The sequence below is a fragment of the Lissotriton helveticus genome, chromosome 12 (assembly GCF_964261635.1).
Source record: "Lissotriton helveticus chromosome 12, aLisHel1.1, whole genome shotgun sequence".
Lineage (NCBI taxonomy): Eukaryota > Metazoa > Chordata > Amphibia > Caudata > Salamandridae > Lissotriton > Lissotriton helveticus.
This window is the reverse complement of record NC_136073.1, coordinates 317,927,908-317,942,517: the sequence shown is the minus strand read 5'-3', so window position 1 is coordinate 317,942,517 and position 14,610 is coordinate 317,927,908. Positions and strand designations below refer to the sequence as shown.

At 43.8% G+C, this 14,610-nt stretch overlaps 1 protein-coding gene across 1 annotated transcript in view; it reads left to right on the top strand.

The window, feature by feature from the left end:
* Window positions 1-9,867: 9,867 nt before the first annotated feature.
* The window catches only part of DYNLRB2 (dynein light chain roadblock-type 2), a 54,083-nt gene continuing 49,340 nt past the window's right edge, over window positions 9,868-14,610 (top strand). The window contains exon 1 of the mRNA XM_078668526.1: window positions 9,868-9,947. Within this exon, the coding sequence (XP_078524652.1) occupies window positions 9,945-9,947 (3 nt within the window). The 5' untranslated portion in view covers window positions 9,868-9,944. The remainder of the gene's footprint in view (window positions 9,948-14,610) is intronic.

The window sequence follows — 14,610 nt, the reverse complement described above, 5'->3', positions numbered from 1 at the left end:
ACCTTATTTTTCTGAAGTGGTGTGATGTCCATTTGTGGTGTTTTCACTGTGTTACTGTGTGTCTTGAGTACAAATACTTTACACATTGCCTTTGGGATAAGCCTGTCTGCTTGTGCGAAGCTACAAAGGGGTGTGTGTATCCCCTTTACCCTGACTACAAGCAAGGGTCCCTACTTGGATAAAGGTGCTTACCTCTGGTAACTAGAGACCCCCAGTTCTAACAGGCGCCCACTTAATTCATACTTCCACAATTGGACATGGTTGACACAGTCAAATGCGCTGCTAGGATCCATAAAAACCACAAAAAACCTTTCTTGGCTTTAGTGTATTTTCCCACTAGAAATTCCAGATTGACGCTTTGTTTTAGGGTACCTATGCCCTTCTTAAATCCATCCTGTAGATCATAGAAAATAGACTCGTCTATGGCCCACATTTCTAATCTCTACAAGAGCACTCTGTCCAAGACTTTCAGAGGGATTGGACGTTAACAATGGGGGTAAGGTCTATCCCCCTTCTTGAATACGGGAATAAATATTGTCTTTGACCAAGTAGAAGGAAGCCCACTCTTACTAACTGCACAGATCTTTAGTTAACAAAGGAGCCCAAAAGGTAATATTATCTTTAAACAAGTTGATTGGAACACCATAAGATCCCAGGGCTTTGCCTATTAACCTTTTTTTAGTGCCAGATGAATTTCAATAATGGTAAAGTTTAAATCAAAGCTAGGTGGTGTCAAATTATTTTGAGATGTTATAGTGGTTCTAGCATCTGTATCCTCAACGAAGATTTTACGATAATGGGCTATCCACTTGTCGTCTGGGACCCCCGATATAGTGAGGGATAGGTTTCTTCTCTAAAGTATGGAGAGTTACAGGTAGACCAAAACAGGCCAGGATCTTTTGATTCACTAGCTCTGACCAAATTATTCCAGGTCTCTTCACAAATTTTGGGTTCACGTTTATTAAGGACTTGTTTATATTGGGATCTACCAAAAGCTATTACAGTGGGATTGCTAGGATAATTTTTTTACACCTTTTTTAGATTTGTGTGCACTTTGTTATGTGTCCGATTGAACCACCCCTTCACAAGGAGTAGTTATGGCCCAGCAGGTGAGGTGGGAGGGGCTGGCGATAGTGCTCCACGGCCCCCGCTGGTTTCTGGGCTCTGGAGTCCTTGCAGAGCTGCCCACAGCAATCACCACCAAAGCGCGGCGTCTGGCTGGTTGCTCATTCTCTTCCTGTCTTGCTGAGCCCGGGGAATTGACCAGGGTGTTCTCTTAAGTGAAGACATGTTTTTATTAGGTCCTGACGACCTTTGAGCAAACCGATTGATTGTAATGCATAACATATTCTCAGAGTGGGTTTTGGGTCAGCCCCTGACTCATTCACCTGTCTCTGATGTCTGCTATTGATTTGATGGCTTTCCTTCTTACTTTAAGTCAGTTTCAGATCAATAGCAGTACAAATAGCTTTAAATAAGATGATTACCTCCCTTGGGCTGCAATCATTCATTAAACAAATATAAAAATTATACTTACTCTGGCAAATTACGTCAGAAAGATATTTATTAGGATCGATCCCAGACCATTTCATTTGAACACCATTTGATCTGGCTGTACTCCAACTATGTGCTATTATCGCATTGGCCATGACAGGGATCCGCAAATTAAGTCCCACTTTAACCATATTGTGGTCACTTAAGTATGTTGGAATAACTTCAAACCCTCTTGTGAGGGTAACTAAATCACTTTAGATTAATATATGGTTAATGAAACTAGTGCACCTCTGCATGTAAACATAGGAAAGGCCTCCTAAGGTTTTGAACAAGAGTCACTCACAAGCCTAAAATTAAATTAAATAAATAAAACATTCAAGGCATCACCAGAAGATGAATGTAAAAAGTGTGTCATTGAAAGGCTATTTTTCATATTTATCAAAAGTCCAGTTCATTGGTGAAATTAGATTTTTAAGAAATATTTCAGAAAAGTAACTTCTAGAAAGTTACCTTATTTCTACCTGACGCTCTGACGCTCCTGGAGGCTAATCTACATTAGCTTTCCAGCAGATGCCTAGCCAGTACGTGGCCTTAATGAGGTATGAAAACTGTTAACAGAACAGAAACAATGGCCTGGGTGTGGGAGGTGCATTCAACAAATTATATTGAGCTGATATATATCTTGTCTTATGAAATGCTAGTATCATTTGGATTTAGACCTCTTTTTCACACTTTCGTTTTATTTCAAAATATTTCTGAAGAGAAAAGCTTCTAAATGAAAAATTAGAAAGAAAGGAAAAAAGATAGAAAACTGAAAATCAACATCTAACCCCGTCTCAATTACATCTAGTATTTCTACATTAATTTGCACCAATTTCCTTCTATACTATGCGCTGGTTCCCGAAATTAGTGAGGCTGATTCTATTCTGAGCAAGCAAAATCAACAAAAAAATCAAAAGGTATATACACTACTAGTTTATCCAAATGACATTAAAATAATAATATCCTACAAAAACCATCTTGTTTCTTTAACCCACTTCTTGGAAGATGGCACTGAAACTAAACCCAACATTACATACTGCGTATCGGTCTCAATCTATTAGGGTGCAATCTCCCAAACAAGGAACCTTGACTTCCGACATATTTAAATATTTACTGAATCCTTAAGTATGAGCTTAGACCAGAAATTCTATGTTCATGTGATTTATTTCACATCACTTGTGACTTATTTCATACACCTATACAACAACAATCATTAATGTCATAAGGTAGATAACACATTATTCAGTATACAACACGTATGAAAATATGACACAGTTCGACATTACAAGTGAAAAACATAAATAATATACGTGTGAAAAACATGTGAAAAAAACATGTGAAAAATCCTAAGCGCCAATCCAATCAAAAGTGTCCTACAAGTATTCTACAATAACCAGTCCATATTTGACACATAAAACACAGGCGGACCAAATGCCAGTTCCAGTTGTTCTGCCTGTGTATGGGGCAAAGAACTACGCAATTAACACGAGGGTTGTCTGTCAATTGGGAAAGAATTCTCTTCAAACCAATTCCCATTCAGCAACCCCGAGGCTCATTCGCCTTTGCCCAGATGTGATACTCTGCTTAATTGCAGTGCTGGCTTCGCCAATCAGCTCTTAAATGTCGGATTTAGAATTTTAGGCTATATCCAGGAACAGGAATGGATTAGAAATATCTGCCCAGTTTAAAACTAAGATTCACTGTATTTGACAATGACATCTTAGTATGCACAATGTAAAAACCGTGTTTCAAATCTGTTCGAATTGCAACTATTAACTCATCTAGTTGTACTAAAATTTAAATATAAAAATGAACAGGATGAAATTAAAATGTACCAAATGACCATCTGAACCTGAGATTCGAACCCCCTAGGTGCTGGATTTCCTTACCTAGTAACTAGAACCATTGTGCTAACCCTGTCTAGGTTGTCTAGGTGGAAAAGTGTTCAGACCTTGCAGTCCTATATTCCATAATCTGTTTCACATCAAAATCAAAATCAACAATTACCTCCTAAACAAATTTCTTTCAAATACTGACTACATCAAAAAAATCTAAACAAATTAAAATAACCACCCAGTTGAAGTGTATTAATAGCATCTTAATATGAAAACGATTTTGATTTAAAGCTCTGCTTCTTTTGATCAACCATGTTCTACATTTGAAATGTATTTACCTAGGTGGCTTTATTTAAAAAAAAATTAATGCCAAAATTTGAGTTAAACTATGAAGAATATGCTAATCACCTGGGCCAGAATTCAAACCACCTGTGTTGCGTTTTCCCTACCGCCGGCTAAAACAATTGTGTTAACCTTGTCACAGTTGTCTTTAAGAAAATAATTTTCAAAACTAGAATAGTCCTCGTTCCAAGATTTATATCATATATCTTTACATATTAACTGCAGCTTCCCAATAAAGATTACGTCAAAATTTCAAACAAGAAAAATACATAAGTAGGACCACCTCCTATCAACCAGATTCTTAATTCTGGTGTCTAGATTCATCATAGTCCCGTTTGGCGAGTCAGTAATAGCGATTCATAAGGAATCGCTATTAAGGACTTGCAAAACGGGATTCATGTAGGAATTGCAAAAAATATTGCGATTCCTACATCTTCCTTATTTGCGATTAGCAAATTGCTAATCGCAAATAAGGAATAACTTCCCATTCATTCCTATGGGCCTACAGGCCCATAGGAATGCTAACCGCAAATAAGGATGCGATTTCAAGGGTGCCAGGGGTGTCCAAAGGACACCCTGTAGCACCCCTGAAATGAAAATTTACACAGGTGTTGCGCACACACATGTCCAAAGGACATGTGTGTGTGTAACATGCAAATGAGAAAAATGCAATCTATTTTTTCGCTATTTACCATGATGTCAGACTTCGTGGTAAATAGCGTCCAAATATTGCGAATTCGCAATTTAAAATTGGTTAATGAATTGCATTTAAGGAATCTCAAATAGAGATTCCTTAAATGCAATTCCTCGCACAATAGCGAATTCTATAATAGCGATTATTGCATTTGGGATGATGAATCCCAAATGCAATAATTGCGCTCGCAGAGGGCCAGATTCTCAGAATCTGGCCCTTTGCGAGCCGATTTTCGTTTCATGAATCTGGCCGTTAGTCATTAAACCATCACACCTGAGATTTAGTAAAGACACCATTCAACCAAATATGTTTCATTTCTACTGAGCATTGTAAGTAAAACCTCTGCTACATCAAAAAATGACACAAGTATCCAAATGTATTCCTCATAGAGTCCGGTAAAAAAGGCAGACTGAAAGAAAGGAGAAATAACGGAAAAATAAAAGAAAAAAATAGAAGAAAAGAAAAAGGAAAAGAGAGAAAAGAGAGAAAAAAGGAAAAGTCAAGAACGAAATTCAGAAGGAAAGAAACTGAAAAAAGAGATTCTGAATTCGGATATGCAAAAATGGATAAGTTAATTTTCTATGCCCTATTCTAATGTGTAATAAACAATTTCCTATCTAAATTTCAGACCAAAATCAAGAGTACGTGTTATTAGACCCAGATATGAAAAAGTGAATGGAGTTTATTTCTATGCACTATTCTAAAGTGCAATGTAAAATTCTCTGTCCAAATTGAGATCAAAGTTGCAGTACATAGTGTCTCAATCCTCCAGCTTTCTGTAAAATGCAGACATTGTGTTCTATCACCATCTCTGTGGTGTATTCCAATATCATCAATACCAATAACTGCAATTCTGGACACCTCACTCTCATTGCGAATTTCCTTATAATGTTTCCCAAGAGGAGAGCATTCATGTTTTATTTGCTCCTTTCTTTTAATGGTCAAATGGTTGAACCCACATATTGTTTGTTACATGAACAGATAATGTGATAAGCACAAAACCTCGCATTACAATCAATAACAGTTCTAATGCTGAATTTCTTGATTTTGTAAAATTCGCAAACTCTCTTGTTTTATCCATTACAAACTTACAACACAAACATCCTTGACATCGGTAACACCCTTCTGGGTTTTCTTTAATCCAAGAGCCCACTTTTTGGGGGACAAATCTGTGTTTATCGCTGGGACTCAAAATATTTTTTCAAGTGTCTCTCGTTTCCTAAAGGTAGTCAGGGGATGTAGACTTATAAGATAGTTTAAGTCTTTTATCTAATTTCAGTACATCCCAATGCTTACTCAGCAAAATGTCAAGGACCAAAATATCAAGAAGGTAAGTGTAAATTAAGTATAAATGTACTATTCATAGCGTTAAAACAAGTCCCATGTGGGCTAGATACTCACTCCTCCCTGTGGATCCTCTGCTGTGCTTGTGCCTGCCCACAAACCAGGACAGAAAGCTGATTGTTGATTCGAGCCATACTATGCCACTTTGAGCCACATCTTTGACCTGGTTGTCCTCAACAATTTGGAACCTGCTGCCTCTTGAACCTCTTCAATAAATGGAAACCCCCAGGATGTACTATTCTTCACATCAGCCCCAATGAATCTGGCTTCTATGAAGCAGTTGCACTTTCTCCACAGATCAGCCTCTACTTGTGGAATAATCGCTTCTGTCCTTTTTGTCTAGTTCTTCATCGACAGCCTGAAACATTCTTTCTTGGAATGTTGCTAGCCTCAATTCCAAGTTGGCAGACCTGTACTGGGGGACATTATTGACTACTATGACATTTGTATTCTGCAGGCAATCTTGTATGTTCAGCCAGCACACAGATCCGGGGTTGCTACTTCTTTTTGTCGTGCTCCTTCCGGTGGAAGGGGCCAGTCAGCAGGTGGCAAATTAAGTGGATTACAAATTCATTAGCCTTCTTTATTAGGGGGTGCGTTCGGGGTGTCTCTTGCTGGCGGTGGGTCCTTATGTTGTTTTTAATATTTACAATAGGCCGGGGGTGGCAACATATCATCCAGCACCCTACATGCTTTACAAAATCCTATAGATTCCTCTCCCACAACTTGAAAAGGTAATCGACGCTGGCAATGTTAATGTCTTCTGTGAACCCTTAGGCTTTGTGACTTTTAATCTAACAGAAGAAAAAGATGCTGCTTGGGGTGTTCCACAGGTAGATCTGGCCACTGTAAAGAGATGATACTTGGTCGCAAACCAGCTGCTGAGTTTATCCTTTCATTTTGGCCTTAGGGCCTCTAATGGTAGATCTACCTCGGATCATAGGGGTACCCACACATTCAAGCACATGTCACAAAAGAGCTGCATTGATTATATTTTTCTGTCATTGCAGCTGTGCCTCTCCCTCACATACCTTGTGGTCGTAGAGTGCTGCGATATTGATTACAATGCTCTCCATTTGATCTTTAGGAGGCCTGGGTATGGTGACCAGCAGGGCAGTAGCTTCAAATCTAGGGTTGAACTCATGAATAATAAGTGGGCCCTATAATGGGAGATGGTTTGCAATGACCATGAAAAGTTGGCCCAGCTCTATAGCTGATACTATGGATGTAATGGGTGGCAGTGGGTCAAGAACTCCTGACCTTGTGTCTGTCACCAAGCCCCATAAAAGGTTGTTTAGGTCATTTGAAGGCCTGCTATGCAAGGTTGTTTGCAGTGCTTCCAGGGTATACATGCAGTGTGCATGGTCGTAATAGTCACTGCAGGAGACTAAGACACATCCTTATATGGGCCTCATATTTCCAGCAGCTCTTCTGTTCCTTGTTGGAAAGTAGCCCTATCTCAGGGTCTTGGCAAACAATCAAGATTTTACAGATTTACAAAAAAAGACAGTAAAGCTGATCTGCTGAACTACAAGCCCATCAGCACTATTGACTTCTCTCAGAAACTCTTTTCCCGTCACATTCTGGGGCAGCTATCGGACTGGGTCATGGACAACTCCATTCTTTCGGAGTACATGCAGGATTTAGAAATAGGGTCAGCACAGTGGACCAAATTCTCTGCTTTTGTTGCCTCTACTGGAAAACTTTAATGCTTGACAAAGGCCCACTTATATGTGGTTTTTGTCGAGCTAAGATCAGCCTTTGATTCCATCCCCTGGGGTAAGCTGTGGGAGGTTCTGAAGGAGATGGGCGTCCCGACAAAGTTTTGTCTGTTTTAATCAGGCTACATACGCATAACACGTCCAGGGTTAGAGATGGCAATAGTGGCGTGCTTACTGACCCTTTTAACATTCAATATGGTGTTCGCCAGGGTTGTGTGCTGACCCCCACATTATTCACACTCTACAATAGTATGGGACCACCATTTTCACTGGCAACGACGCACCTAAGTTGGGCCTCCATAAAATGCAACGCTGCTTTTTGCAGAAGACATGCTACTAATATTCAAAACTCTGCATGGTCTGCAGGCAATAGTAGAACGCTTTCTTCATTTTTGCAGTGCACGAGGCTTTGAGCTCAACATCAATAAAAACAAATTCATGGTGCTCAATCCTTAAAAAACAGCTAAAGTTAAGATCATGGCACAGGGTGTTTCACTTGAATAAGTTCAGGAGTTTGTGTACTTCGGGGTATGTTTAACTCATAAAATGAACTGGTCCACACACAAGAAAAATTGCAAGGAAACTCCAACAAGAAGCTGGGGTCATGTCTAAGCTACGCAAGAAGGCCCATGCATGCCTTCTTGCCCCCGTGGTGGAGATTCACAATCGTAAAGTGAAAAGCTCAGCCATGTATGGGGCAGAACTCTGGGGACACTCTAGGTCTGATGAACTCTGTAAAATAGAAAAGAGGTTTGTGAGGAGTGTCCTTAACCTTCCATAGAGTGTGCCTTGTCTTCCCCAGCTCCTAGACATGGGTTTTTACTAAATTAATAAAGATATCATGGCTAGACCCATCATTTATTGGCATGGCATTTGGTCTGCAGCGGAACAGGAATCTTACTGAGCTTCAAGCAAGGCATTTTTAAATTCAACAGGGTATGAGAAGATCACCTGGCTTGCTTATATCAAGTCCATACAAACTAGGTATGCCTTCTCTAAAGAAGGGCATAAAGAACACTTGATGGACAGAATGCTGAATAATATCATGCATTCACCCCAGTACAGAGATCTGGGCCTTAATCCATGCCATTCCAGTTTAGACCCAGCCATATGCAAATCAGTCTTGACACTGTTTCCCATGGTAATAGTCCACCTGAACTGTCAGGCCAGGTCAGACTGGAAACAAGCATCATAGGGCCAGTTTTGGGAAATCACCCCTCATTAGGCAGGCTATCTTGACTTCAGTGGCATGGAGAGCACAGAACAAACGTCTAGGCATACCCAACGCACTTACAGCGAGAAAGCAAAATACACACACATAAATAATAGACGGAATGCAGAACAAAACAAAAAGTTCACCCCAGTCAAGAGATCTGGTTGAAATCAAAAAGGAATGGCATGGGGAGCAGAAAAACAATGAATTTAGGCCCAGATCTCTGTACTGGGGTGAACGTGTGACATTATTCAACATTCTGTCCATCAATCCGTTGCAGTGTCACCCCAATGAAATGCCCTTCAAAGTCCCAGAGCTTAAAAATACAATGTTAATTTATTACCATTTTATTTTTCATCCACCATTCCCGAACAAAGCGTCAGGCCTGCTGATTGGCAACAGCAGCAGGGAGGTGGTGGGCTGTTTGTGCACTGTTTAAAGTGTGCATGTCCGTTTGGCCAGCCGTCTTGAGCTGGCCAGCCACACATACGCACTTTAAACCTCTCAAACCAGCTGTCAAAGACAGTTGGGTTGAGTCAGTGCAGGCTTCCAGTGCGCTGTGGAGCCCTGAGACAGGCCACTCCCTCTAATCAGAGCGCTGCTCACATGCTGTGTAGTTGCAGCATCCAGTTCCAGTTTCTGAGGCGAAAGAAGTGGAGAACGTCATTTTGGTAAGTATTTTATTATTTAATATTATTATTATTATTATTGGCGCCCTCCCAACCCCCATGAAAATGTCAGCGCCCATGGGTGCTGCTCCAGTCCAGGTTTTTTCTTTGAATTCTAAGACTTGTAGTCTTACATTATAAAAAGGTACTACACGTCCCAAAATTCAAAGAGAAAACCTGGACAGTTGAACCACATCACGTATGGGCCTGGAAACTTGGCAGCTATGCGTACCAAAACAAAACCAACACCCTCCCAACTAGCTACCCAAGTAGGCAAGCACTTTAGCACCCCAAATAGGGCTAGTAAACTCTATATGAATTTTACAATAGGCTATATACTAATGTATTTAATTGGAAAATATAATTTGAGTCGCGTTTCAATGTTTAACTTGAAATTAGTTATGCGATCGCCTTATAAGAAAAGCACTCCTCGACACACTGACACTGACGGCTCACAACTTTTCTCTAGTCCAACTCCAAATTCTATGTAGACTTCCGGTTAACTGAGGCAATTTCCTCCCTCGCTTAGCAACCGACAGTGACGCGCAGAGCTACGGTTTGTTGACTGTTAGTCCCGACGGAGTTTCCGCAATGGTAAACCTGCTTTTGTGTTAATTTAATCCCTTGACAAATAAAACGCCGGCGCGTGGGAGTGTAATGAGTTTCGCTTTTGATTCTGCGGCGGGACCGAGGAGGAGCCGTCCTCCCTGGGGGCCGTTTCCGTGTATTTTTTTATTTTTTTGCATGTTGTCGGTCTTCCTGCAGCTGGCCTCCACCTGGCTTTTCACACGCCCCCTTTTAGAATGGTCAGGCTCGGCATTTTTTCGCCTGTGTTGAATTAATACAAACCTGAACGGCTCTCGCTGTTGGACGAAAAGTGTTTTTTTATTTCTGTGCTAGGGGTGTCAACGTTACTTCTATAGAGGTGACTGGGTGAATAGGGGCACGTTTTTTAATGTAAAACAAAACTGTAGGTTTGTTTGAAATTGAGTATTTTGGTATGGTTTCTTGGGAGTGAGCGTCACAGTTCTGAGCTTTTTCATGTTGTCGGTGTTGCGATTATAAACAAACAGACTGTTTAGGTCGCATGGTCAGCGACTAGCTGCCGCCTCCCCCCCAATCCGGCACCCAACACCAAGGAACGTGGACACGAGACGTGTTTTACTTTTTGGAAGGCGGGCGCTAGTCGCCCGGCCGTATTTATTAAAGTATGAAATTAAAAAAGGGTTTTAATTGCATAATCAACAATGAAATACAAAAATCAGCAGGACATTCAGTTATACAATCGTTATCAACAAGTTTGAGAGCCTGACCTTAACAAAACTCTAATACAAGTTGTTCCTAGCTTAAACTAAACATCCTACCTTGATTTTTGTACATTTCTGGCCATATGGCAGGGTCACTACCGGTGTCAGGTCCTACAAGCTGCGCCTTCCCCTTAGAAGTGCGCATGCGCAGTGTTACCCCGGGAATTGCCCGGTCTACGCCCCAAACTCCATTTACCCACTAAAGGAGGGCCCTTACTCTGCGCCGGTGGCGTCATGAGTCCACGCGCGCGGGGTGGCTACCAGCCTAAGGAAAGCGTGAACTACTCCTACCCGCGCTCCTTTGCATATTACCTTGCCCCTGGAGTACTGGGAGTGGCCCGCAGGCCCCTCCCCCCGGGCGGGAACCTCCATAGGATGATGCCCGCCCCCTCAGACCTCAAATATGTGCTCACCGATAATGACCTTACCGCATGCCCCATACCTAATAAATACGACGACCTATGGAAAAAAGTCTAAAGGACAACTACACTGGCTAATAAATAACAGTATCCACGCATAGCTAAAGGGGAAAAAAGGCCTAACGACACATGGCATAAAATTACAATTCGGTTCACGCATGTTGCTCATAATCACAATATCAACGTATATCTACAAAGGGAAAAAAGGCCTAAAGACACATATCTTCAAATATAGTTCACTTCACACATCACTTTTCTACAAAGGGAAAAAAGTCCTGACAACAGATCATAAAATACAACAACAGCCTACTCTCTCCCGCGGTCTATACCTATGAAACTTACCATTAGACCGGACATAACGCTGCTTAAACTTTGTACCAAGGGATGGTGGGTGGGAAACAAAGAAGCCCCGAACGCGGGGCACAACGTTCAGCGAGGGAGCGTCCAGGGACAAGGGGGTCTCCTGGGCGCTCCCTACCTCTTATTCCCGAGGGGCCGGGTGGCCCCTCCTAACGCCCGCCCCCCCCCGACCCGGAACCAGTCCATTGATTCCGGGTCAGGAGGGGCGCCGGCCAATCGGCGGTGGGCCGCGCCCCCAGGGCACGCCCCCACCGTCGAAGGACCCGAGGGGAGAGGGGGTGAGGCGGTCGCCGCGCCGCCATGCGTGCGGGGGGGCCGAGGGCCCCCCCTTTTCACATGGTCAGCGACTAGCTGCCGCCTCCCCCCCAATCCGGCACCCAACACCAAGGAACGTGGACACGAGACGTGTTTTACTTTTTGGAAGGCGGGCGCTAGTCGCCCGGCCGTATTTATTAAAGTATGAAATTAAAAAAGGGTTTTAATTGCATAATCAACAATGAAATACAAAAATCAGCAGGACATTCAGTTATACAATCGTTATCAACAAGTTTGAGAGCCTGACCTTAACAAAACTCTAATACAAGTTGTTCCTAGCTTAAACTAAACATCCTACCTTGATTTTTGTACATTTCTGGCCATATGGCAGGGTCACTACCGGTGTCAGGTCCTACAAGCTGCGCCTTCCCCTTAGAAGTGCGCATGCGCAGTGTTACCCCGGGAATTGCCCGGTCTACGCCCCAAACTCCATTTACCCACTAAAGGAGGGCCCTTACTCTGCGCCGGTGGCGTCATGAGTCCACGCGCGCGGGGTGGCTACCAGCCTAAGGAAAGCGTGAACTACTCCTACCCGCGCTCCTTTGCATATTACCTTGCCCCTGGAGTACTGGGAGTGGCCCGCAGGCCCCTCCCCCCGGGCGGGAACCTCCATAGGATGATGCCCGCCCCCTCAGACCTCAAATATGTGCTCACCGATAATGACCTTACCGCCACAGGCCAGTATTGTTAACCGACGATCTGGCCTCCCCCTCTAGCCCCTATCTAAGGACACATTCCTCCTACCCCAGCCCTCTAGCCAAGCCCAGATATTGTCAGCCCATAGGACATTACCCCCTTCTGTCAGATGAACCCCGTCCTTCAAATAATACTTTTGACCCCAGATGCACCCATGAGGTATTGACTGTAACACGGGGGTTCGAAACAACCTATCCAACCGTGTGTTGATCCTCTTTACCGAGTGATTCAACGCCCTGACTGAATGACCCCCCCGCCACTGAAGTCGAGGTATTAGTTGTGACCATACTAGTGTGCACCCGGGGCAGGTCCTAGCTATCCAACCCGCTGTTGAGATAATCTCCTCAATCAAGATGCGCCTGCCCAGTGTTGCCAAATCGTTCTCTCCAAGGTGAAGTATCACCACTGACGGTGGAGCCCGCTGGCGTGCTAACAGCCCTTGGAAGAATCCCCTAAACTCGTGAAGACACAACCCTCCTCTGCCAAAGAACGTGATATTCAACCCTAGTTGTACCGCCCTTTCCTTCTTGTCACCTGACAGGAAGACACATTCCGCTCGCTTCACATATGAATGACCGACAATCCAGACATTGTTCTTTGTTGTTTCCTGTTCGCCGCTCCGTGCCGATGAATATTGGCGGTGCCCGACGACAGATTCCTCCCCTGCGTAACAGGTCTGAGAAACTGTAAGAGAGCGGAAAAGAGACCAAGCGTGAGTGACAGGTAATCATAGCATGTCAATCCGAACATAACGTTTATAGCAGTCCGACGACCACCTCCCAATTGTCTTCACTCTTTCCACTGGGAGGCCCCCCGCCACCGCCTCAGTTGCTGCCCCAATCCTGAAGGAATGAGATCCAAAATCTCTAGGATCAAGACCCGCTTTTGTAACCCCTATTTCAAACACTCTCCTGAATTGATACCTGGTCAAGGGGCTCCCGTCGGCGTGACAGAGCAACGCCCTGCCTGCTGAACCGACCAACAATCCCATGAGTGATTCCACGTGCTTCACCGGGCAGCACGGGTTGGCGGGGGCCCGTTGCAGAGCTATGGTGTGACCCCTAGCTTCCTGATCGGTCTTTGATTTCTGGATAATCACCCACATGGTGTCACCCCTTATCGTCACCCCAGCCTTCTGCAAGCCACCTAGTATGTCAGACTTAGATCCTGCCACAAGTTCACTAATTCTCAGTGCCCCATAAAATGCCAGGGAGAATGCCGCCCTAAAAAGAAGCACTTCCCACTCTGAGTTACAAACAATCTCCAGCGTGCCCAGTAAGGCTGTTAGCCGGGCCAACCCCATGGGCTTCCTCTTATCCTTCTGGTGTCCCTGAATACGGCGCCATCCCCTTAAAGCCTTGCGTATCATAAAGGTATTGGTGGGATCCCGGAAGCCCCTAGCTTGAGCAAAGAATGACACTGCTGCCCTATGTCTGGTTGCCGCTGCCACTGAGCGCCCCTCTTTGTGCATCCATTCTAAATAGGCTGCAAACCCATCCTCCTTCGCCCAAAGCACTTCCCACTGTGGCCCCAAGAAAGAACAATAAGACAGAAACGCCCCTTCGTACGCCGTCTTGGTCCTGGGGGCTAAGCTAGCGACCACGAGGTCTTGTAATCTGGGGCACCAATCTGCCAAAGTACCGCTGGGAAGTGTGCTGGCGAGGGGTCTGCTGTGGGGAGATGTTCCCTGAAAACCTGCATTTTAAAGCGAGAAAGGGAGTCAGCAGCATTGTTTAAAACACCAGGGACATGTTTGGCTCTAAAATTAGCATTCAGTTTAAGGCACCGCAGAACAATCTCTTTGATCAGACGAAGTATGAAAGGACACCGCGCCCCCTGCTGATTGATACATTCCACCACTGTCATGTTATCTGACCAAAACACCACTGATTGGTTACATAGGTGTTCGGGCCAAACCATCAGTGCCACCCATATTGGAAAAAGTTCCAGGAAGCCAATGTTGCTGAGCAAACCCCATGTGTTCCATTCTTCTGGCCATTGTTGAGCGACCCACCTATTCCCTAGGATGGCACCAAAGCCCACACTACCGGCCGCATCAGTCCATAGTCCCAACTCCGCTGATGTCGTGAGCGGGTCGGGCCAGACCACCCTACCGTTAAAATCCTCCAGGAATGCCGTCCAAATAAGCATATCCTGGCG